The 26105-nt window shown below is 42.2% G+C and overlaps 1 protein-coding gene across 1 annotated transcript in view; it reads left to right on the forward strand.

Annotated features, from left to right (window-relative positions):
• The window catches only part of GRIN2B (glutamate ionotropic receptor NMDA type subunit 2B), a 251713-nt gene that overhangs the window by 66200 nt on the left and 159408 nt on the right, over nt 1-26105 (forward strand). The window contains exon 2 of the mRNA XM_063134659.1: nt 14556-15154. Coding sequence (XP_062990729.1) covers nt 14556-15154 — 599 coding nt within the window. The remainder of the gene's footprint in view (nt 1-14555; nt 15155-26105) is intronic.

Genomic DNA, 26105 nt, shown 5'->3' on the forward strand with positions numbered 1-26105 from the left:
CCTACTGGGTTTAAGGGGGCTTCTTTTTAAGTGGCTGGAGCTCTTCCCTATTGGAAAGAGGTATGAATTGGCTACGTGTGGAAGACAATATCATCTGGACCACTGTAAAATTCTGTGAATCAGGTAGGGCAATGGTGTGAAAGAAGCCTCATTTTGGAGTATCCTAAAAGAAGTCATTAAAAAATATTCTACGAAAGGACCTTCAATGGCTGTGTCTGAGTACAATACACATGAGCCACTAGCTTCTCCCTGCTTCCAGACATTTAGTATACTTCATAAGTGCTGACATGCAATACTAAGAAACACATGTGATTGTTCTGCAAATTAATATTTAAAAAATAAGCAGTCCCTGAAAGTCCAGTGGCCTGAAGTCATATGGGGCTTGGTAAGCAAAATCTTTGCTAACATAGTTGATTCCTTCAAGCAGCTAGTATAATCATCCCTGTTTATGGCCCTTCCTCCATTCATACTATATCAAGAGGTATCCTAGAGATTCTTCATGGATTGGAAAAGCTTGATGGTCAGTTCTCATTCATTTTGAGACAGCTGCCCAAGCAATTTGCCTGCTAGGAATAACATTGGTCAGTGTTCTTTCTTTTCCATGATACATAGCCAAGGAAAATCCTTAGGAGGATTTGGTAAGAGTTTCCCCCCCAGGTTTAAGGACCTATCTGCATGATTCTGAACACTTCCAGTGTTATCTCTGTCTATCTAAGTTGTGCTTCTTAAGTCCTTCCAAAGAACCTTATTGGAAAATATCCTAGATATCTTGGAGAGCATGGCCTGAATGTGATTTCTTCCTTCAGAAGTATTGTTCATCTTAAAGTCCACCTAATGTGTAAGGTAACTCCTGCTGCTTAGGGTAGCAGAACATATTTGACTGACTTCTCAAGTCCAGGAGGGGAAATGAAGAGTAGTGGTAAATCACACCCATGCTTTTTACTGCAGGAAGTATTGCTTAACTGTGTCTGCTGTTGCCAGTGCTAGCTCTAATGAGTGTATGAGCAGAGACAATTTGTGACTGGTTGCTAGAGAAACCTCAAGATTGCAGCTCGAACTAGAACTGTGGAGACCATTTTGTATCCATTTTTGTATCTCAAGAGGAGGTATCCAAAATATTCAATGAGCACTATGTAACAACATACACAGCAAATTCAGAGTGAAGCATAATTTCAAATAGTTGTGACTTCCCCTAAGATGACACTCCATTGTTGTTGTTTTTTGGTGGGTATTTTTTTTTTTTGGTATGACACCAGCCCTCAAGTCTTCCAGTGTGCAGCAGAGGATTCTGATGATGACAAGGTACAGGACACGTCCTCAAGGGTAGGACAGTCCTGTCATCATCCTCTGGCTCAGAGGAGGAGACCCCAACAGAACCGCCATCTCTCCAGCCTTGCAGAGGTTTCAGGTTACAAAATCAGGTGAGGGCCCTTTAACAATCCAGTGGGCACCTCCAGGAGGGGCGAAGCTGACCATAGTGCAGGGCTTGTGACCCTATATAAGGCTTCAGTTGGCTCTAGTTACCTGCTGAGATAATACCTTTCTATTATCCTAGTAGGAGAGAACTTTCCATGATCCTGCTTTCCTCCTGCCTTGATTGGCCTTCCTTCTTTGATCTTACCACCAGCTTCCCCTGTGAGCCTCAAGGAACCACAGAACAGGGCAGGTTGATAAGGAGATACATAAATTGGATAGCTGAAGAAATCCTGATGTTGAAGGCTTAATGCTTGTTTTCCTGAGGACTGGTATCAGTTCTCCCTTTTCCCAAGAACAAATATTAGGTGGGGAAAAGGAAATGTCTTCTACTGGTTTCAAGCTTTTCTACGTATTGGTGATCAACATGTTACTTGGCATTAGGTAGAATCCTGAAAGAAGCAGTGATGGAGAGGAAATCCCCTCCCCAACTCTGCACATGTCCTGTTTTGATTGCTGGAAGCATGATGAGGACATCTTGGTCTCTTTGTTAATGAGGAGAGGAAGAATTAATTTCAAATGCAATTATTTTTGTAGCATCTTTTAGCAGTCAGGCTTCTGCATTATCTTTTTGTATGTTTTGTTATAGATTAAGCTTTAAGATCAAGTAGGAAAAGCTGAAGAACTGTGACCGGGCAAAACATATAGCAGCTTGTTATACCCACGGATGGTTTCACAACTCTACATTGGTGCTGGGAGCTATGATTTCCTGGCTGTTACATTACACAGAAACATTTGGATCCATGGCATAGAGTTCAGTCCTGTGTTGGGCCTGATAACCCCTTGGCTATAAAGTATGACAGTTAGCATGTGTACCCTGAATCTGCATGCAGGCTGCCTCAGAACCAATAATAAAGCCTCATTTTCTAAACTCAGCTATGGCAGCTTTCCCTAACCAATGTCCTCCAGATGTGTTGGACTACAACCCCCAACGTCCTTAACCATTGGTTTAGGATGATGAGAGTTGAGTCCAACACATTTGAAGGGCTCCAGGATTGAGAAGGCTGAGTAGGGGCACACAACCCAGTAAGAGGGCAATAATTGGATTTAAAATGGTTTAGTCCAATTCAGTGAGATCAAACTAGATTATATACAAGACTAGCTGATATACCCAGTGTTGCTGAGCCCCCTTAGATACATGTCTGCGAGGTAATCGTCTTAAATTAGTAGGCCAGTGCTAGGCCGGTGAGTTAAATTTGTATGTTTTTTATCTCTCTCATGCTCACAACAACCCTGCAACGTAGGCCAGTGCTAGATCTGTGATGTAACCTTAAAACAAATTAAATTTGTTTCTTTTTCTCTCTCACTCCTGATACATGGTGGTGTTGGGGATGCCACCATGATTTTACTTGTCCCCACAGAAAACAAAAGCTTTTCCTTTTCCTTTTCTTTGCCTTCCGCTGCGGTTCCAACTTGCCCAAAGGGAGACCTGCTACCAAGGATCATAGGAAGTAAAGTCTGGCTGTGCCAGTCCATGCTTCACTGTGCAATTGGTGCCTGTAAGTAGGCCAAAATGGAGCCTGCCGGCTGAATGACTAATGGTTAATTTGGTCGTTGCCGTCAGCAACAGCCCTGGAGCTGCGCCCTCCTCTCCTACTGTTCCCGATGGTGCCTAGCGACATGTGATCAAGGATGGTGAGCCACTTCCAGATGATGGCTGCTGAAGCCCGATAAGTCTTTCCTGCCGCCCAAGGCATGCTGGGAGTTGTAGCTGTAAGCCTGGGTCTCTGAATAACGTGTTAATCTTTGAACACCAGGTAGAGAAGTCTGTCTTAGTTGTAACCAGAAAAAGGGCTCCACCGCACATCAGAAAAACTATGAAAGAGCAAAGCTACCAAATGACTTAGTTGGGAGGCTCATGATGCTCTGTCTAAGAGTTACGTTGGTTCCATTTTTAAAATTATTTTCTGCCTCCCTTCCCTCCCTTTTCAGTTTTGATCAGAAGAGTAGGCAGAAGGACTAATTCAACTTTGAAACCTGCATTGAGTTGTAGAGCTCAGCCGTAGAACATGTGAAGTAAGAATAAAGCATCTGCAGAGTAACTGAATAACCTTAACCAGATTCCATGTATCTGGGGTTAAGGGACAGGGGCTTCCAAGGCAAAGGGCAAAATTTGAGCTCTCACATCTGTAACTTTTACAGACTAAGCACTGTATACAGGCCAGTTTAAGCTCCAATCCTGACTAAATTCCCATTGAAAACAGTGGTATATGAATTGTGACTCATCCCATTGGTTTCAGATGGCTTCATGATGAAGTTTAGCAAGATTGGGGCTATGTCATTTGGTATATCAATGATCAGTTCGCCACTATGGAGCACTGCATGTTTCTTTTTCCTTTTTTAAACTGACATATTGCCAGCGCTGAACAACTTTAGATGGCTCAAGATACATTTCTGAACTTTTGATTGCCTATTAAAATGGAGAGTGGAAACACTTTGAAGCTTTTTCCTTACAATAACAGGCCAATGAAACACTTGATTAAAGAAGAGCACAGTTAATTTAGAAATGGTAATATAAATATGACTTCAGACAGCATATAGATGATCTGTGGGCTGGAGTGTTCCTTGACGACCTGTTAGAAACCACGGTTACACTTGCTGAAGCACAAACTAATTTAATGTCTTCTAATGATGAAGGCATCTCAGTTCGGTGGGATTTACTCCCAGGTAAGTGCATCGAGGACTGAAACCTTAAGTACACTACTTACAAAAAGCAAAACATTTTTGGTCTGAGCTATACCCAGCAAAATCCTTGCTAGATTGTTAACTGAAGACACTATGCTTGTTTCTATCCTAAGTCCTAAGAGTAGATAATGGTAGTAAGGCATTAACTATATTAGAGAAATAGAGATGTGAACTTTTAGTGGACTTTATATAACATGTACAAAGATAAGATAACACATCAACAAATAACACACAGCGAAACATTATTAACCCCATGCCTTTATTTCCGTAGCTAAAATTGTTATTTGATTTGTTTATTATATTTCTTTAATTGCCCCAAATCAAAAGTTCTCACAGACAAGTAAAACATTAAAATACAGTGTAAAACAAGAAAAACTACTAAAGCTAAAAATATAATTAAAATGAAAAATACGTTTCAACTGAGAGAACCAGGCTGAGGCTGCAAAACTTGTCATTTAAAATGCTTCCATTTGGTGCCAAAAAGACTATAAAGAGAGTGCCAGGAAGACCGTTCCACAAATGGGATGCCACCACCATAAAGGCACTCCCTAGTGGACACCCACCTCATCTCATTTGGAAGCGGCACTCAGAGCAGGGCCTTTGAAGACATTCTTGGGTACAGAAAGAAGAAGGCAGTCTTTCAGGTAAGCTTAGGGTGACTGTATGGAAAGGAGGATAGGGCTCCTGTATCTTTCTGCAGGTGTCATTTGTATGCATGCAGCACCTGGTGAAATTCCCTCTTCATCACAACAGTTAAAGCTGCAGGAGCCCTGCCCTCTCTTGTATCTGGTCAAGAGGACAGGAGTCCTGAAGCTTTAACTGTTGTGATGAAGGAGTTTAACCAGGTACTGTTTTACTCTGTACAGCACCATGTACATTGATGGAGCTATATAAATAAATAATAATAAATAATAATAATAATACTGCATGTGTACAAATGACACCTGCAGAAATTCTCTTTTCTATGCAACTGTTGAAAATTCAGGAGCCCTGTTCTCCTTTCCATAAGGTCACCCTAGGTAAGCTGGTCCCAAGCCTGTTAGGGCTTAAAACCAACACTTTACATTGGAGCTAGAAATGCCCTTAGAGCTGGTATAATTGGCAAAGCTCAGATGTGAATGTGGTCAAAACTTCCATTTCCAGTTAATAAATTGCAACCCTTTTCTGAACCAACTAGCTGTACCTGGCGTAACATACGCCGTTGTGGTATATCTTAAAGTCGATTAATTAAATATCATCACAGGGGCGGGAGCTGCTTGGAGGCCGATACAGCACCGTTTGGCAGACCTGGGGGGCAGGGAGGTCGGGGAGAGAGGGAGCAGGTGTCCCCCTCTCCCCGGGGTTCCTGTCAGCCTTGGGCCGCCCGCCCAGGTCGCATGACATTAGGCCGGGGCCTCGGCTCGCAGCAGGCGAGCGGCCTCCCACCCGGCCACCAAGGGCTCCGGCCATGCCTCGCTCATGCTCCGGACCGTGGCGCTGCCCCCTTCGTGGGGTGGGGAGCAAAGAGGCAGAAAGGGGTAGGATTACCTTGGAAAGCCCGGAGGAGTTGGGCTAGGGGCTTAGCAACCTGTATCAGCTGATGTTACACATTGGTACTGTTGCTTAGCAACCTGTATCAGCTGAAGCCTATACGGAAACATACCTAAGCGTTTTATATATAGAGATTGCAGTTTCTGAACCATTTTTTACAGGCAGACCCAAATATATTGCATTGCAGTAGCCTAACCGGGAGGTTACCAAAGCATGGGAATTGTGGCTAAGGTCAGGTCACAGTTGTGGTATTAGCCAAAGCTGTTAAAAGGCACTTTCAGCCACAGAGGTTACTTGAACCTCTAATGACAATACTGGATCAATAAGCACTCCAAGACTGTGAACCTGATCCTTTAGGGGGAGTGGGACCTATGTAGAACAGGCTGAACACCATTCAGCTGGTGGATGAACCAGTGTCCAACAGTACCTCCATCTTGTCTGGACTGAGTGAATTTCAGTTTTTCACCTTCATCCAGTCCATTTCTGCACCCGTCCATTTGATAGTTGATTCAGGACAGCCACAGTCTCACCCACGTCTGATGAAAATGAGGGGTGAAGCTGGCTGTCATCCACATAATGGTGAAACGTCAGAGCAAATCATTGGATGACCTTTCCCAGTGATTTCATGTAAAGCTTACACAACATGGGGAAAAGAATAATGGCTTAGAAGTTGAGATATGTTGTCCTAGCAATAGTAACAGATTTTCAGCAAGGAAACATATTTGAGTTGGCCAACGTACTGTATAGATTGGATCCGCTGCTCATTCAACTCCTCAGAGCTAAGGAAGGCTGATTATAAATGTATAATAAGGGAGCTTTGTGGATTCTGGAGGGAGAAGATCTGGCAGCAGAATCTGCTTCAGGCTTTTGTGAAATACTTTGCTTTTCCTCTGAAGCACCTAGCAGTAGGATATGTGTTGCCCACAGCAGGGAGGGATAGATGAGACATAACTATGGAATAATGGTTGGATTCCTTCAGACAATGATGACGTTATCCCACTTGAAATAATAATAATAATCACTCAACTCTAGCCGTGCTCCTCCACCTGAACTAAACTCAGATATTAATGCTATTATGTTAGAACCAGACTGCACATAATATTTTAAGAGCACAATCCTATGCATGTTTAGGATACTGGCAGAATGCTGTGAGTTGTAGGACTTCTGTATGTATATATACGCATAGGATTGTCTATATATGCATATATGCTATCTTTAACTTTAAACTGGATCCCTTCACTAAGCAGGGGATTGGACTTGATGGTCTAAATGCCCCCTTCCATTTCTATGGGCTCCTCTAAATGAGGGATTTATTGTACACTTGTGATTGGCCACTCATGGAAGTTTGTGGGTCCATTACATGACATAATCACCATGATGTCTCTCACACTCTCCCCTGGAAATCCCACTTTTAAAAGAGCCACAGATAATGTGGTAATATCCAAAAAAAGCAGGATCTCCAAGTAGGTAAACTTGGTGTTGTGCAATAATTCCTCCACTAGATGGTGTTATCTCATGAAAGTGAATGGAGCACACACAGAAAGGAAGTATTCAATTCAAACCATATATTGCCTGTAGCCGCCTGTGTAATTGAGCCAATTGCAATCCCAGAAAGAAAGTGGAAGCAGAAAGCCCTGGTAAAGCAGTGGGATTTTTTAAAAAAACAACAACAATTCTATGTTTGTATATTATTTAGAGATTTAAGAAAAAAAGTTTAAAAGTCAGGTCAAGTTTTATTTAAAAAAAGATCTATTTGTTGGTATACAATATAAAGGCTCAAGTGTTCTTCCAAGCACTTTGCAAGGCTGCTATTCCAACCTGCAGCTCACACCTTTGCCCCACCTCCCTGATGGCAGAAGCACAAGAAGGGAACAGACCAACATGTCCTTTTGGTTGGCCATTCAAGTGGGGTTCGCAGCATCTCTTAAAGGGCAGCCCTGTCCCTCTTCATCAGAATTTTTGCTAAAACAGCCAGAGTATTATCTCTGTTTGATAGTGAATGAAATACCTTTGTACATCCAGCAAGCAGTGAAAATTATTATTTGAGGCAGACCTGAAATTTGACTCATACATTAAAAACAACAGCAATACCTCTATGTATATTTGCATACAAACGCAAAGTCTTTTGGGAGATCATCACAAGTAAAGTTTCTTTAATTTACCCCAAATTTTATAAAAATGTGGACACATAGATTTATAGAAGTTCTTACTCTATGAATGGCAAATCGTGTGTTTCAATGGAATCCATTATCATTCCATCTTGAATGCCATGAAAAGTCAATCCAACCCTTGAAGTGCTGTAATCTAAAATAAATTTGGACGTTGAATATTGCCAGCGAGTGGAGGCTGTAAATCTAGGGTGTTTATATAACCAAATAAAATTCAAAATAATACTCTGTCCAATCATAACATTTCTTGAGAAACCAGCATAAAGTAGTGATGAACAGCAAGGGAATCTTTGGCAGAATATTCATTTTAATACAGTCCGTTTGACTGGCAGTTTCAGGCAATTAAGAACACCCTTTGTTGCAGCCTTCATTACTCTAATGAGGAAATACTCTGCTAGTAAGTTCTAAGCTTCAGAAAACCCAGTCTCATATACTTCCTATCTTCCCCCACTAAAAGAACAAGGTATTGTCTTGAAATCCTGTCCTTGTCTTTCTTATTCATGTTCATACCCAGCTGTTCTGATTAACTTTGTATCCAGATTAAAATCCTCCTGTTGAGACACAAGTTCTGCTATTGAAATGTCTAGGATGGTTAACAGAGAAATATCATCTATATGCTGTTTTAAGTTTGGAAGAGTGACCTCTTATTGGCACTCTATTAATATCGACAAATTTATGTACAGCTATTACAGATGGTTCAATAGATAGTATGAAAATGATGATGGGAGGGACAAATCTTCATTGTACCTTGATGTGAATAAACTTGATCAGAAAGATGACCCTAATAAATGCTCATAGCCTCATTTGATACATCGGCAAAGCAATTCTATGACACCAGACAGCATCTGGGGCACTATAGGACATTGCAAATCTCCTCCTCAACACCCACAGACAGAGCAATGAAAATAGAGTAGGAGATCCGATCGTAGATCTCCCCTTCCTTCCCAGCTTCCATGGAAAGCTCAGTGGTGGCTCCTATTTCCAGTCACAACGGTGACCACAGAAGAGGATAGGGAGGTTGGAAAGGAGGCATGTTGGTGGGCAAGCAGGGGAGAGGCCTGGATCTGCTCAATCCCTCTGTCACCTGTCCTGCCCACCAAAAGTTTAGCTGCCTAATGGTGCATGTTCTTGAAGGTGGAATGAGAGGCTTCCCCCTCCCTTCATTGTTCCACCCACTCTGCCTGGCTAGAGAGTGACAACTGCATAGGGTTTCACTCTAAAGCTGCAGTCCTGTGCACATGAGCCCATACCAAAACTCTGATTAAACATGACTAGGCTGGCACCAGCATGGCACACCAATCCAACTAATGAATCTTTCTCCTATCCCCAAAGTGTCCGATACTTGCTTCAGGTGGTGTCCTAGTTTATGAACAAATGTCTTCTCAGTGTCTAAGAATAAAAATATCACTGCTCATTTTTCCTTTGATAATTCTTACTGCATTTAAAATATCAATTACTTTCCATTTATTATTAAATGTTTTTCTCTAATAATTCTCATCTTGAATATATTTATAGATTACTTTGTCTCACCTCTTAGCCAACCCTATAGTCCCCGCCTTGATTGATCAGTAACAGATTTAACATCACTACTAAACCAAAGCTTTAAGGCTTGGATTACATGGATAGCCACTTTTTTTTCTTAGTCTGGGGGCAAAGGTCAACAGTAGCTTATTCATCTCCACTGAAGAGAGAGGTTTGAACTGTACATAAATGAAATGCCTTTGCTGCCGCTGCATTTAATGTGGAATGAAAATACAACCTGTTTGAAATAGTAGCTGCATCTATAGAATTTGAGGAGCATAATAGGCTAAAAGAATAAGATTTATGTACTGAGGCTTATAGATCTATATTGGTACTTGATCAGTCTTATCCTTTTAATGTATTTCCCGCTGAAATTCTAGAGCTCCAGTTGTTCTTTCAAACAGGGATATTTTAATCCCACATTAAATTCAGCAGTAAGGTATTTCACTTGTGTCCTGTTTAACCTGTCTCTTCAGTAGAGATGAATAAGGTACCGTTTCCCCATTTTTGCTTTGCCCCAAGACGAGGGAAAATTGTGTTTGCTCACTGTTGCTTCTCCGCCCATGCGTTTGTCCCTCATTACTTCTTTTGAAAGAGGAAGCAAACTATGTGCACGTGGCCCATTCAGTGGGCTATTTTGATCTCGCTGCTTCTGCACACAGCAGAAGATAGTGGCAACTTCCATCTTTAAAGATAAGTCTAACTTACTGGGTTTTTTTTTTTTTGGTGGCATGATGAAGGCTAGAATGGGTGGGAGGCACAAGGGAGGCAGATGACATCGTGAGAGGGACCTGCAAAAATCCGTGACAGTCCCGAAACCAGCGAGCAATAAAACGCTCATCTGATGGAGCTCTGAGAAGAAAAATGGTGGCTATCCCATAGCATTTTTGCACTGAATAACTGAGCATGTGTGACATGGCATTTAAAAGACATAGTTCTTTTTGCCCAGGAGAACAGAAATAGTCTATTCTTGAACTGCTCATCTCTTTCAAGCAATTCAGAGGAAACAGCAATAAATTATTGTTGGATCTTTCAGCAATAATTTGCTGCAAACAACTGCTGATCAAGTGCAAACTATACCGCAGCAGGAGCACTTCTAGCTTTACTTCTAGCAGTAAATCAACAGTAAAATGCTAATGTGAATTTACCCCTAAATTTATTAAGAGATCATACTGGTTGATCTATATCCCATAACAGACAACAGATATACCACAAGCAAAAATGCAGAGGTGAAGTAGCTGTAATAGTAATTGAAGCAGTATAGTAGTGGGTTGTGAAACAGGAGTTTGAGGAAGAAGAGAGGATCCCTACTACAAAAAACAGACACATTTATTATGTTACCAGCTTTCATAGACCAGAGTCCACTTCATCAGTTGCATGAAGTGTTATTCTGTGCTGGAAGGTAGACGGGTGTAGAGAGGAAGCACAGTATGTGGGGTAAAAATATCGCAAGTTCCTCACCCCTCCGTTGCACTAGACCCAGTAGGTCTAGCTGAGGCCTTAGAGTGTCATGTGAAGCTTTCCAAACCATGATGGCTACATAACCGGTATAAAAACATTCACTAAACATTTTGTGCAAAATGGTTAGCAGCCTAACCATGGCTTAGCATGTTGTCTGAACAGGCCCTGTTTCTTCTGACTCTAGTTCAGTGGCATCTGTGTGCTACAGGTCAAAGGGCTGAAAGTCAGTAGAGCTTGTTTTCCTGTGTCCTTTTTGTGAAAATATAGCTACCTAGGGAATTTTAGAGAAGAATATTCAGCTATCTAAATTTGGGTTGCAAAAAATGAATTGGGTTGTTTCTAACACTTAAACGTAAACCTGAACATAATTCCTAACTGATGGCTTTGTAAATGCTAGACTCCTTTCCTAGTTCAGTAGTCCCATCCTTATTAGCCTTTGTACTGGAAAAAGGTGAAGAAAAGAATAGGAGTTGTGAGATTTGGAGAAATTTCCTTGTGTTTGGGGGCCACAGGCATTTTATTTACTGATATTTTTGATTGTGCTCTGTTAGAATCTTCATCAAATTTAATTGCTGTAGATGCACCTCTCTCTGTGATGTCCTTTATCGTAGTTCTTCCCACTTTTGTGATTGCTGATTTTGCTAATTTTGCTAAAGTTCATTTGGGCAGTTGAAGTGTCATGGTGATTAAACACAAGAACAAGTTGCCAGGTGCCTAGATGGATTGGTTTGAACAATCCGAGGCCTTCTGCTTGAACTGAAGTAGCCTCCTGCTGATGTTATGATAACAGTAAAAATTGCAGTGACTCTAGAATAGCAACTCCATGCCCTGTGGACTTGTCCGTGACATTTGATGTGGAGATAGGTTGGAAGTAGATTTAAAGACCTGTAAATTCAAAGGGAGATGAGAGTTTTGTGAAGATTCTTGTTTTCCTAATTTAAGTGTATGGATAAAGATTATGGAAGTACTATTATCTCACATTTTAATGCAGAGACAGAGATTTCTCCTTTAGGCAGGAATGAATCTGAATAATGTGCTTACTTAGAATATTTATGATGAAGATGCAATGCAGAGAAAGCTAAGAGCAAAGTCCATTGAAATAAATAGAACTTAGATTGCTAACTCTTTGGTACCGTTGAAGTCAATGCAATTTAATTTTCCTTGGATTTTATGGTGCATGTTTCTTTGTGTGCGAGAGAGAACATATGCACACATACTATGACTATGGTCCAGAAGAAGGGATATTGCACGTGCAATGCATACTTCATGCACACCTGCTTTCTTCCCCAGCTTCTGCTTCTGCAGCCCCCTGCCAGGTCACTGACCCATTTTTGAAAAATCTTGTAGGAGTTTATAATTGGTTTGTCAATTTGGTGGCAGTAGTGGTGGTGTGCCTGCTGAAGCAGAAACGGATGAAAAGTCATGGTGTGCATGCACATCAATCTTGAAAATTACATATATTGAATCTCTCCCCCACTCCCCTGTATTATGATTCCTGCTAGTGAGAACTATCAAGGTTCACTCTGAATGAAAACAGAAAAAATATTTCTGGATAATAAACCTTCCCTGATTTCAACTTCCCACATCCATTGTTGTCTAATTAAAATTCTTAAAGTAAAAATACTTGCTCCTATTGAGATTACCAAAACCTGGAACATTTGTATAATCTGATGTACATAACCTTGTTTTCTTATTTATTTCAATGCAAACATCTTCCAACTATTTGTTGACAGTCAAAATGCAGGACTATGTATGTATTTTTAATCCTCCTCATATAGCAGGTTTTGCTTAATTTGTTGAAATTAAACTCTCTTTTTTTAAAGTCCTTCTAGTATTCTTGTGGTGTCTTTGATTAAATTACAAAACTGAAGTTTTCTATTGTATTAGTGCCAAATACTTATAATTACTGAGCCAACAAATGCTTAGGACAGGGGTACAAACCATTGCATCAGTGCAAAGTCACAAACTGTAGCCCTATGCTGATGTTTCATGAACAGAACAGCATTGCAGAAAATTCCAGTGGCTCAAATATACCAACTAGCAATTACAGAAATGAAGTACATCGTCTGCATAGCAGCCATCGATAGTATCCTAACTTCATAATTTATCTTCAGATCCTGTAGGTTTTCTCCTTTTTTGCACCACGAATTGTGGACTATGGCGGTGATGAATTGCTGCGTCATTAATCCACTTCTTGATTTAGCATCCCACCGCAAACAATATTTTGAAGCATTTTATAGTGGTGTGCAAAATGGAAAGCTAGGCCCCTTGTGGGGACTTGGAAAACTCTTTCACCTCCCTGATGTCTATCTGCAACCTAGGATATTTTGCCGCTAGATGTATTGTCTGTCTTATGTCTATGTGTTCATAACTTGTGAATAGAGATGGCTGAGTCCTCCAAAGCTTTCCTTGAATTGACTCAGGATTCTTCTAGGTTTTCCGGGGGCGGGCGGGGGATGGGAAATCTCAATAAATGAAGGCTCAGAAAGGTATTTTCTTTACAAGCCCTCTCTACCCGCACAGCCACCTCTCAAATCACATTGTCCCCTTCCCCTTGTACTATCTTGACAGCAGCAGAGGTATTATTGTCGTTTGACTAATCAATTATAATTGATTGACTACTTTGACTGGCTTGTGGGTGTATAACTATGCCAAGGCAATTTGGGATTTTTCATGCCAAGGAAAAAGTCTTGGTTTGGATTTGGTACATGAGCCTACCTTCTGATTATAGGCACAGCATCCATTACTTGGGACTGAAAGAAAACGTGTAAGAGACTTGACAAGTCAGTCATTTTGGATGTCTTCATTGACGCTGAAGGAGCATGACTGAATATGTGTTTTCAATTTATATATATATATATATCAAATTTCCCTAGATTCTGGAGTTATGGAATGACCGAAAAATTCCTAGTATCTTTACCATACTCACACATTTGGCCCATATTTCTCTTAATGCTAGAATATCTTCTAACAAACAAATGTTTATGCAGTGCACTGCAGTCATCGTTAGTGAAAAAGGAGTATGGTCTCATACTTTAGTTTGGCCCATTAAATTTGGGAAGGGATATATTTACCCAAATATGCTTTTGGGTGTTTTCATTAGTTTTCCTGTTCTCCTCAACATCAGGGATCATTAGTTGCACCTAACAAACCGTTGCCCCTAACAAACAAACAAACAAACAAACTGGGATGGCTCAATAGATGCACATTGCTCTTGCTCAGAGTTACACTGACCACTATATTTTATTTTTGTTTCTATTTAACCCACTGATCTTACCCTTTGGCCTATTTGAGACTCCCAAGGCATCCAGGAAGTAATTTCTTCCACATCAGATTGGCTAAAGGATGTTATTTTTGCCATTGTTGTTTGTCTCACCAGAAGCATGTGGCTTAACTTTATTCCAACTGTTAATACATTTTCGACAGTACCTTTTGGCTGTGCACCTGCTGATGACTTTTGGCAGACTGAAATCTATATTGTGTAGGTTAATCTGATGGAAGAGAGGTGCTAGTGGTCAACTGTTCACTTTCTGGGCCGTCTGTAAGCATCTTAAGCCCTTCTCACGTGGTATTTTTCTGTATTCTGCATGTATAATTATAGGTAATCACACAGCCATGTACCTAGTTTTCTCCACTCCCTATTTCAGTGGAGCTGTCCAAATATTTTAACATTCCCTTCCTTTGACCTCTGCTTCTTCCTCTTTTCTCCTCTTATAGGATGAATCATCCATGTTTTTCCAATTCGGCCCATCAATAGAACAACAAGCTTCTGTCATGCTCAACATCATGGAAGAATATGACTGGTACATCTTCTCCATTGTCACTACCTACTTTCCTGGCTATCAGGATTTTGTCAACAAGGTCCGCAGCACTATTGAGAACAGCTTTGTGGGCTGGGAGCTAGAAGAGGTTCTCTTGCTGGACATGTCTCTGGATGATGGAGACTCAAAGATCCAGAATCAGCTCAAGAAACTCCAGAGTCCTGTCATCCTCCTTTACTGTACTAAGGAAGAGGCCACCTATATCTTTGAGGTGGCTAACTCTGTGGGTCTGACTGGGTATGATTATACGTGGATTGTGCCCAGTTTGGTGGCTGGAGATACAGACACAGTGCCCTCTGAATTCCCCACTGGACTTATCTCTGTGTCATATGATGAATGGGACTATGGTCTTCGTGACAGGGTGAAAGACGGAATAGCCATAATAACCACGGCCGCCTCTGACATGCTGTCTGAGCACAACTTTATTCCTGAGCCTAAGAGTAGTTGCTACAACACCCAAGACAAGAGGATCTACCAGTCCAACATGTTAAATAGGTAAGGGAAATAAGCATAATGAGATGTGGATTGCTAGCATGTTCTAACTACCATTAAGAGTATGTGTCCTATAGGAGGCATTAGGAAGAAAATATGCAGCTGGATCTGATTTCTTCCATAGTCGCCTGTTTTTTGTTTGTGTGTTGTTCTTTTGAGCCAACACAAGAGCAGATTGGACGTTAATTCAGAACAAGAGACACTTGGATAAGTCTAATGTATTTGGTGATATGGAAGCCAACAGAAAGAGAAGCAGGGAACAACATCGTATGAACAGTGTTGTACACATTTCTAAGGATGACAGCCATTTTGTTATTTATGGGTTACTGCCAGGGCTTTTTGCAAGAGAGCTGATGTCTAAATGTATAAACCATTAATATTAGTAAAGAGCAAGCTATAGGTGTTTATATTAAGAGAGATGGGTTTTTAACTGACAGAGCTGTGAATACCATGCTTCTAAGAACACCCAGAGTTTGGGGAAAATAGGGTGAGTGGGGAAATGTTTCCAATGCGTCAAAGGCTGATAGATTTCTGGGAAGGATATATCTTGTACCAGGGCAGGGAAGAGGGAGATCCAGGCATGGCAAGGCAAAAGGAAAAGCAAACATGAGGCCAGTAGCAGAAGAGACGAGGGACAAGACTGGTAAGGTAGAAATGTTCTTTGGCAAGTGTGACAAGGCAAGTGGTAAAGATTCATGATGAACTATAAGTGCCAGGTCGGAATGGGGATGTTATTCTACAAAAAGCCACAAGATGACTGGGACTTTGTCTGACCCTGAAGTGACAAGCAAACATACCCATGCTTGGATAGGTGATAGATTTGTGGCTCAAGCCTATGCATTGCTGTTTTCTGCTTCCGAAATGGCCCCAGCCATTGGCTGCATCATCTTTTGGGTGCCTTGTCCTGTCAGTTTGAGCTGGCTTGGCTGCGGACACAGCTTCTGAGAGCCAAGGGCTTTGCTATAGTCGTCCCACAGCAGGTGTAGCCTCCAGGAAGCAGCTCAGTTGGATTTTTTTAATATAACCAGGATTGCAGGAGATGCTTTTGTGTTAAGGACCCATGCAATTTGGCCCCACCCAGGTGATTGTGACCTTTTAAATGTTACAGCAGCTCCGTGAGATGAGCACACAGAAAAGCCGTGCCCCCCAACAGTCCAGGAATGTTTAAAATGTACCAGATTCCCACTCATTTCAGTGTTTAGCAATTTGACCTTAAAAGGTTAAGCTAGGAATGAAAGCCTGTGTTTACCTGCCTACAGACTCACTGGGATCTTTATATTGTTGTGTAGTAGCAACATAAGTAGTTGTCTCATGGCACCAGGTGTTAAATGGCAAGCTGTAAATAGTGAACTGTAATATATTTATACTTCCTGGCAAGGATCCAGAACCTTTTATATGCAGAGCCTTCTGTTTTGTTCTATGAGAGGTTATTGTTACTTGTGCATGGAAAGGCTCTGCATGCAGGGTACTATTTTATGAAATGGAAACACAGGATTATGGTCACACTTTTCAGACTGGATTTTGGGGACCCTAATATTATGAGATATTTGAAGTGTTGTGCCAGTGTATGATTCTGCTTGTCTATCTTGGAGTCTTTCCCTTAAAATCCTGGGAAAAAATATCTATAGCCAGAATGAAACATCATGGTCCATGTGTGTGTGGCTCCCAATGAAAGTGGTGGTCCCAGATCTTCTCTCTCCCCCAGTAAAATCTAATAATCCAAAAATGGGTGTTGTGACAACATTATTTTGCAAGTTTCCCTGTCCCCAAAAGCAGCAGCCAATGAAGTGCAGCAGGGGCAATGAAACTCCTAATGCAATAACGTCACATCAGACTTTTTTATGCCTCTATGTTATGGAGGAGAAAGGAAGAGATGTGGGGTAACCACACATGTGGTGTACATTTTAGTTCTGGCCCAAGGGGACAGTAGGAGATCTAGAGATTGCAGTCAGCATTATTGGTGAGTTAGGTGTGAAGTTGCAGGTCTCCAATGCAGATAAGCTATCACAGCTGAGAGCAGAGTCTATAAGCAGGAGGTCTTGCAGTTATAAATGAAAGAGCTACCGGCAAGACATCGCTGTGAGGGGCCCTTGTTCTCGGAAGTTGCTTTTCCTGCCCAGTTTTGTTACTGTTGGAGGCGTGTTGCCAAACTTGTCTTCTTCAAGGCTGTGGGGGAGGCAAAGACCTAAGGGGGCTACACTTATGAGCTGGCTTTATGATTATTCGTAGACTGAAGGTCTGCAGCACAGGATGGGAGCCCTATAGCTGTTAAATTTATGACATACCAAAAAATAAATAAATAGCAAAGGCCAAAATCCAACCGCTTGCCCTCCCACCAAGTTCAGGCTTGTCCAAAGGTTTCGATGCACCCAGCAGGGTCTTTTTCTTTTGAGAAGCAGCCTCCAGTGATATCGCAAAGCTCTCCTGAATGGGGGCTGGGGAGCAGAAATGCTGTCCGTGGGTGCATAGAACTAGGCTTGTGGCTCTTCTGATTGGGCCAGTGGTTGGTAATTGGAGATGAATAATTGAAAAGAAGTACCATTTTTGGGATGCATCATATCAGCTACAGCTGCTCACAAATGTTAGGCTGTAAATGCAGTCTTTTTTATTATCACGTAGTTGCTCATGAGCCCCAGGCTGCTCCTATGAGTTTGTCATATTTAGGGTTCCTTCGGAATGTAGGGCTATATCTATTATGTCTTTGTTATTACCGTTGTTTGGATACTAATGAGTTCTATAGTGATTGCTTTTAATAATGTTCATTTAGCCTTAGGAGCCACACATGAGTTTATATTTCAGTAAATGCATTGAAACTACACAGACTTTGCAATTAGGTGCAAAAGGTAGATAGAATATGGTCCCTTTGTATCTCTTAAAATCAGCTCTCATGGTTTATTGCTTTATTTGTTATACACCATTTACATTTGTTCATTTTTGCAGGGGAGGAGTTGGATAACCATACATGTCTTGGTCTCTGTCTGGACAAAGGATTGGAAAGGTTAAGCTCTTACTCCATGGAGCAGGGACCACTCAATTTTGCTCATGTTGCTCTGTAAAGAACCACATACAATGGTTCTGCTATATATCTTAAAAATACTAAGTGATAATGATAGTGTGAATGATAGTAATTTTCATCTTGTTTTAATGTTGTTTTTCATATTGATGAAAATTCATGCTCTCTGTCTTCCTACCACATCTGAATCTCTCTGAACTGGCTGGATAAATATTTTGATGTGGATGTAGAGATGAGTGCATTTATTGTGCGCAACTAGAACTGAATTGGGGCTGGAAGCTCTCTGTTCACACAGTGATCAGAGCACAGTCACTTTCCAACGTAAACACAAACTCTGGATTTTATTTTTAGTGTTCCGTAAGTTTTACCTTCAGTTCACAGCCAGTAGTGTGATATTCCTTATCTATTTAATGAATGGGGTGGTAACTTCCCTGCAGGGCTGGTTAGCCTTGCTGCAGAGGGTAAGTGTTTGGCACTTATTAAGGATCAGGGGAGATATGCACTGCAGGACTGCACTGGGGGAGACTGAAACCTCCAAAAGGTTTCACTTTTTTTGAAAAACAGCAAAAACTTTACAGAATTCCAAAGCAATGCTGTCATAATTTGTTGGAATTTGCCAGGTCCCCCCTTTTTTCCTTTTCAAAAAGGCCATTTGAATGTTCTTGTGCTCTGGCAGTACATTTGGGGAGCACTCACCCTCTCAAGAACTTTAGTTTTAGTTTTTATCATTTTCAAGGACATGAAAAGTGCACTATAAAATAGTGCAGGCCTGAGTGTGTATTTTTGTGTGTGGTTAATCACTGTTTATGCCACAGGCACAGTCCAATGGACATCTGTACGGCCACCATATTAGCTGCTTCCCATTTTTTTTAAAAAATATTGCTATTTCAGTTTATGGAAAATGTGCAGAACAGAAATGCCGCAACAGAAATGCTGTCACAAGAGAAAACGTCAGGATCCCCCAAACAGATGAATAGCAGCTATGCATGCATTGTCCTATAAATAGGTTCTCTGAATGTTACACCCCAAGAATGCTAGAGTCTCACCACCACCATCATCTTCTTTGCTAGACTCCCCCCCTCCAATCCACTACATACGATTCACGTTGCAGGACATACTCTCAATTTGTTTTTGTTTTTTTCTGTTGCATAGGAGGATGGCAATCTGTGGCTGGTAGAATCTGGAATAACTCCAAACTTTGCTCTGGATAGACCACTACCTCATAGTGTTTAGGTCTGCTGGGATGACAAACTCCAGCTTGGATGGGATCTAATTTATTTATTTAAAACATTTATATCCCGCCCTATATCAATAAGATCTCAGGGCGGTGTACAGATAAAAGCATACGGTATAAAAACAGTAAATATACACAGCTAAAAACAAATTAAACCATAAACCAAGTTAAAACAATATTTAACTTAAAAGCAGTAAAATTATTAAAACAGTTAAAACAATGTGCCTAGTGAATTCAGCCATTAAAAGCTTTGTTAAAAGGCCATGTTTTCACTTGGCTCCGGAAAAAAATCAGCGTTGGCGCCAGTTGGGCTTCCAAGGGGAGGGTATTCCACAGTTGGGGTGCCACAACAGAGAAAGCCCTCTCCCTTGTCCCATTTGTAAACTGCCCAGAGAGCTTCGGCTATTGGGCAGTATAGAAATGCAATAAATAAATAAATCATAGTGAATGTGATGTGCTGGTGGGATGCGGAGAAGGGCTCCTCCAACAGATCTCAAGTCTCAGGCAGGCATATATAAGGAGAGGTGCTCTCTCAAGTATCGAGGTCCCAAGCCGTTTAGGGCTTTAAATGTCATTACCAACACCTTGAATTCTGACGGGAAGCGTATAGGCAGCCAATGCAATTCCTTCAAGACTGGTGTTATGTGGTCTCTGTAAGATGTACCCACCAGCCGTCTAGCTGCTGCATTTTGCACTAGCTGCAACTTCCGAGTCGTCTTCAAGGGCAGCCCCATGTAGAGTGCATTGCAGTAGTCTAATTGGGAAGTTACCAGTGCATACACTACTGTGTCTAGGTTGTCCCTGTCCAGGAAAGGCCGTAGCTGGCAGATCAGCCGAAGCTGACCCCAAGTACTCTGTGCCATGGAGTCCACCTGGGCCTCCAGTGACAAAGATGGATCTAGGAGTACTCCCAAGCTATGCACCTGCTCCTTCAGAGGAAGCGCCACCTCATCCAGAACAGGTCGCTTACCCAATTCCCGGACTCGGGAACCACCAATCGACAGAGCTTCTGTCTTATCAGGATTCAGCTTCAGTTTATTGGCCCTCATCCAGCCCATTACAGCCTCCAGACACTGGTCCAGCACCTTCACAGCCCCAGCTGACTCTGATGACAAGGAGAAGTAGAGCTGAGTATCATCAGCATACTGATGGCCCCCAACCCCCAAAACCCTAATGACCTCACCCAACGGTTTCATATAGATGTTGAATAGCATGGGGGATAGAATAGAACCCTGTGGGACCCACAGCTTAATTGCCATGGGGTGGAACAGGAATCCCTCAATATCACTCTCTGAAGTCGGTCCCACAAGTAGGAGAAGAACCACTGTAACACAGTGTCTCCTACTCCCATCTCGCAGAGCCGGTCCAGTAAGATACCATGATCAATAGTATCAAAAGCCGCCGAGGGATCCAGGAAGATCAACAGGGTAGCACCCCCCCCCCTGTCTTTCACCCGGCGTAGGTCGTCCACCAAGGCTGTTTCAGTGCCGTGCCCTGGCCTGAAACCAGACTGAAATGGGTCCAGATAATCTGTTTCTTCCAAGAACATCTGAAGTTGCCCAGCCACCACCCGCTCAAGCACCTTGCCCAAAAAAGGGGATATTAGCGATGGGGTGATAGTTCTCACATACCTCTGGGTCCAGGGAGGGCCTCTTCAGGATGGTCCATTCCTGACAGCTCTCAGGGAATTTCCAGGAGCCAGAATTAGTGATCCTGTCGAAGCCCCAGCCAACGTCTGGAATGGGGAAATGACCTAGATGGCTAACACAGTTGCTCCTAAACATCCTCTCTGGATTGTTAGATCCTGACTGGTCCCTTGTTTTCTTAAGGGTTGTGATCCCATGGAGTGGTAAAATTAGATTTTCTGGAGCACCAAGCCTCTGCAGGGATGGGATCTATCTAGCAATGGCTAGAGGGATAATAAAGGAAGACTTGTGACAAACACAGACTTCACTGAACACAAGCTAGAGCCCACTTTAGAATCTGCTCTGTGGCAATGATGGTGGTGGTGAAGAAATCTTACTTTTCTACCGTCATTGCATCTGTACATTGCCATCCAATGGGGCTTTTCTCAATGTTGAGGAGCATGTTATATTTTGGCTCAACGCATTACTCATAAAGTATTACTGAAGCCTTAGAAAGAAAAAGAAATGGCTGAGGCAGTGAAATGGGGGCGGTTGGAGAGCACCATTTGTGCTTTGCTTCAGACATTAAAATATCTTGAGTCAGCATTGCTTTTGCGATCTGCTTCACGTTCTAGCCCATCTGAAGTATAGTTGGTGGAAATATGGGATGGGGCAGTTGTGGCACCGAGATTATGGAACCTCCCCCAGGAGGCCTGTTTAGCCCTCCTTGTTTTTTCAGAGGTTAGTTTTGAATGACTTATTTAGGCTAATTCTGCACCCCGACTCTGCTAGTGGTTTTTGCCTGGCTTGTTTGGGGGTCTGCTGTGCAGCTGTTTTCTTTTTAATGTTTTATCATTGCTTTATTGCAATTTAATTCTTATTATATGCCAGTTTGCCAAAAAGTGGCATATGAAACAAAGTCTCCTTGTACAGAAATCCAACTGGAGAGTTTCAGAGGATATTGAACCTGCATAGTCATGGTGGATCTATATGACAGAAAGTGTCGTGCTGGCTGCAATGAAACATTTCTTGCTTAAATGTCTTTTAATCCCACAGCGGAGGCACAGTTCTAACTTTGCCCTTTGACAAGATTTGCCCTTTCTGTCCCCGATGCTCCAACACAGCAGAAAGTGAAATTAAGGGCCTAACTAGATCATGTGGTTAGCCCACATCAATCATGTGGTTAGCCCTCGCATGCAAGATTTTTGAAACATTAAATTGCAGGCATGCACACCCCTCCCAATTAGCATGGAAGCTAAAGGGGATTTAATCCTTTGCTCCTGACTGCAATCCTGATACAGATTCACAACCACCCCCCACCTGCAAATTGCAGTCAGGGCAGAAGGTGGTGGTAGTGGGCTTTTTTCTTTACCTTTTGTTAGTTGCAGCCAAATGTTACTATTTTCCTTCCCATTGCTTCCAACGTGAGCAACTACGAGTGTCATCAGATGGGGGAAAAATCTGGTTCCCTACTGTCGCTTCTCCACCCCACTCCTGTCCCACAATACTTCCCTTTTCTTCCCAGAGAAGAAAGAGGGAGTAAACAAAGACCACGTGGCCCATTCAGTGGCTGTTTTTATCGCACCGCTTTTCTTGCACACAGTAGGAAATGACGGCACATTCCATTCCCCCCCCTCAAAAAAAAAGTCAGATTAAAAGGGGTCCATTTTGTGATGGGAAAAAAGGCAAGAAGGAGCAGGAGGCATGCAGGAGGTGAACATCGTCATCTAAAGGATGTGTGAAAAACTGAGTGGGCAGTAGCGAGTGTGCGATAAAACGTTTATCTGATGAAACCCTATGTCAGTTCTAGGAGTGATGTAGTTCCCCCAACCCTGCTCATGGGTGTGTGTCAGGAGAATGGGAGGGCTTTATTTATTTATTTATTTATTTATTTATTTCATTTCTATACCGCCCAATAGCCAGAGCTCTCTGGGCAGTTCACAAAACCAGCAGATCCAAATCCACCTCTGATTCTCTCCAACACTCCCCTTTTCAACCCCTACCGCTGTCAGAGCCATGATGGTGAAGGAGCGATATAGGTTGAGCTTTCCACCACCTGCACTAAGGGGCTTCTAATGGTGGACCTTCTCTTTTGCCTGAGGACCTCCTTCTCTATGGAGATGGAGGTCCACAATATCCAATGGCTCTGGGATACCCTCCCAGGAATCATAAAATTATGTCCTAAAATGTGGATCTGTCTATTGATCACTGCAATGCTTGCAAAATAGAACACTTCAGAGAACAGTGTATATAACTGTATGCATTATTATTATTATTATTATTATTATTATTATTATTATTATTATTTATATAGCACCATCAGTGTACATGGTGCTGTACAGAGTAAAACAGTAAATAGCAAGACCCTGCCGCATAGGCTTACATTCTAATAAAACCATAATAAAACAATAAGGAGGGGAAGAGAAAGCAAACAGGCACTGGGTAGGGTAAACAGGCACTGGGTAGGGTAAAACTAACAGTATAAAGTCAGAACAAAATGAAGTTTTAAAAGCTTTTGGAAAAAGAAAAGTTTTTAGCTGAGCTTTAAAAGCTGCGATTGAACTTGTAGTTCTCAAATGTTCTGGAAGAGCGTTCCAGGCATAAGGGGCAGCAGAAGAAAATGGACGAAGCCGAGCAAGGGAAGTAGAGACCCTTGGGCAGGCGAGAAACATGGCATCAGAGGAGCGAAGAGCACGAGCGGGGCAGTAGTGTGAGATGAGAGAGGAGAGATAGGAAGGAGCTAGACAGTGAAAAACCTTGTAGGTCAACAGGAGAAGTTTATATTGGATTCTGAAGTGAATTGGAAGCCAATGAAGAGATTTCAGAAGTGGAGTTACATGGTCAGAGCGGCGAGCCAAGAAGATGATCTTAGCAGCAGAGTGGTGAACATTAATGAAGACTATGAATGAAGGTGGGAGCCTTTGGACCTTTTCATGGAAACTCTCCCCCCCCCCCTTTCAGTAAACCAATGTGACTTATTATTTTTTTCTGTCTAGAGGTATAATCTAGGTAAGAAGGTTTTTCTCTGTCCTTTCAAACCTTCTAACTTCCCCATGCCTCTGAACCAGGTCTTTGTACTTTCGATATTTACAGTAGCTCATGCACATTGTGTAGTGCAACTGGTTTTTCCCCTTCTATCTGTCTGCTTCTTGAGAAGAGAACCAAAATGCCTCCTCTGAAGTCTTCATTGAGGAAGAGGTCAAAGCAGGAGGGCTCCTTCTTTGAAATGTAACAAATCTCCCCTTTGGTAGGCAGAATGCTTATGGCATACAGCAAGCTTTAAAACATTTGCTGATATGTGATGATGAATAATTGGCCAGCGACAGCAGAATAATAAAGTGAAAATGGTGAACATCTCTGTCACTTAAGTAACTGACTGCTGATAATTTTATCATGGCAAGCTCCTGTAAAAGAATTAGATTAATGAAAAAACATGCATGCCTATTTTCCATTTTGTTAATTGACGTTCCTCCCCACCCCCCACAATGTTCTTACTATATTTCAAGTTATAAAAATAGAAACTGCAGTGTTGCTATGGCTCCCTGCACAACTCTAGAGCCTCTTTCCATTTCCTTTGATTTCCAATTTCACTTAAAAATCAGGTCTGACAAGAGACCAAAGGGCTGCCTTAATGGCGCTGGGTTGCCTCCACTTCTACCCCCCCCCCTGCACTTTTCTGCTGTGGAGTGGTGTCTGGTATTCCTGATGCAGGAGGCAGTGTGGGCTTTCCAGTAGCCATTTGGTTCCCTGGGCCTGCCCACTCCCTCTTGCCCGGCTTCTGGTGACCAATGGGAGGTCACCTCGCACCCGGGAACACCCCCAGCGTGGCACTGGAACAAGGACAGATGGCAGAAGAGCCGTGCTGACCTTGCTCTGGAAGGAAAAGTTGGGGTAAGTCCCCGACTTTTCTGCTGCGCATCTTTGTCTCTTTGCCCCATGGTAGCAGTGAATTGGTGGCTGCATCATATAACTGACGCAGCACTGCGGAGGCAAAGATGTTTAGACAGCCCCCACCTCAGCCTGCCCCCCTAGTGGCAGTGTCCTGAGGGGAGTTCCTGACAATGTTCATGGTCATTAATGATCAGTACAAACAGTGGAAGTCTTAACTGTAGCATCCAGCCTGAACACCAATTCAATTAATAACAGTCTTCTAACCTCAAAAAACCCTTCACAGTTTGACTACAGAGTTTGCCTTATTTTCAAGGCCTATGTTGCTGAATAGTTGCAATATTCCACTTTATAGGCAGTTTCAATTTCTACATAAATTCTTTAATGCTTGATTCTTTTATGCTTGATTCTTTAATTTAAGCATCTGTTTGAATACTTTGAATTTGGGCCATAAATCAGGCCCAAATGCAATGTACTCAAACAGATGCTTAAATTAAAGAATCTAGCATACACTGTTATCTGAATGGAACCTAAAGCAGCATGAAGTAAGTGCTACAAGGAATACTGAAGAGTTTGGACAGATACACTGATCGTCATCAGTTGAGCATTTAACGCACACTTGTTACTAGCCACTCACTGTTTCTTGTGGGTCCTTTTCACGATGTCATCTACCTCCTGCATGTCTCCTGCTCCTTCTGGTCTTTTTTCTGTCATAAAATAAGACAGAAAAGAATCTGATTTTGGGGGGCTATAGAGAAACTTGCCACCATTTCCTGCTGTATGCAGGAGAAGCAGCACAATAAAAATGCCCACTGAATGGGCCATGTGGTCATTGCTTGCTTCCTCTTTCTTCCCTGTGTGAAGAAAGGAAGCTGTTTGTCACTTTTGTGGGACAGCAGCAGGAGGCAAAGCAGTGGTAAGGAAGCATTCTTTTCCACCCATCTGATGAGGCTCATAGAAGCAAGGTATTCTAAGGTGATCCAGCCATACAGTCCTTTTCAACTATGCTGGATCATTGAAAGGCCATTGTGTGTTCCACCTGCAACTGGTAACATCACGCCTCCTTCCAACACAGATGAAAACTGCAAGTCTTCTGTACTTGTAACACCCTTATTCTTACACTAAGGAACATGGCTTGATCCCTTACTCCACCCTTCTCCAACTAGGGGTCATATCCAATGGTGTTGCACCACT

This window comes from Elgaria multicarinata, chromosome 9 (assembly GCF_023053635.1).
Source record: "Elgaria multicarinata webbii isolate HBS135686 ecotype San Diego chromosome 9, rElgMul1.1.pri, whole genome shotgun sequence".
NCBI classification, from domain to species: domain Eukaryota; kingdom Metazoa; phylum Chordata; class Lepidosauria; order Squamata; family Anguidae; genus Elgaria; species Elgaria multicarinata.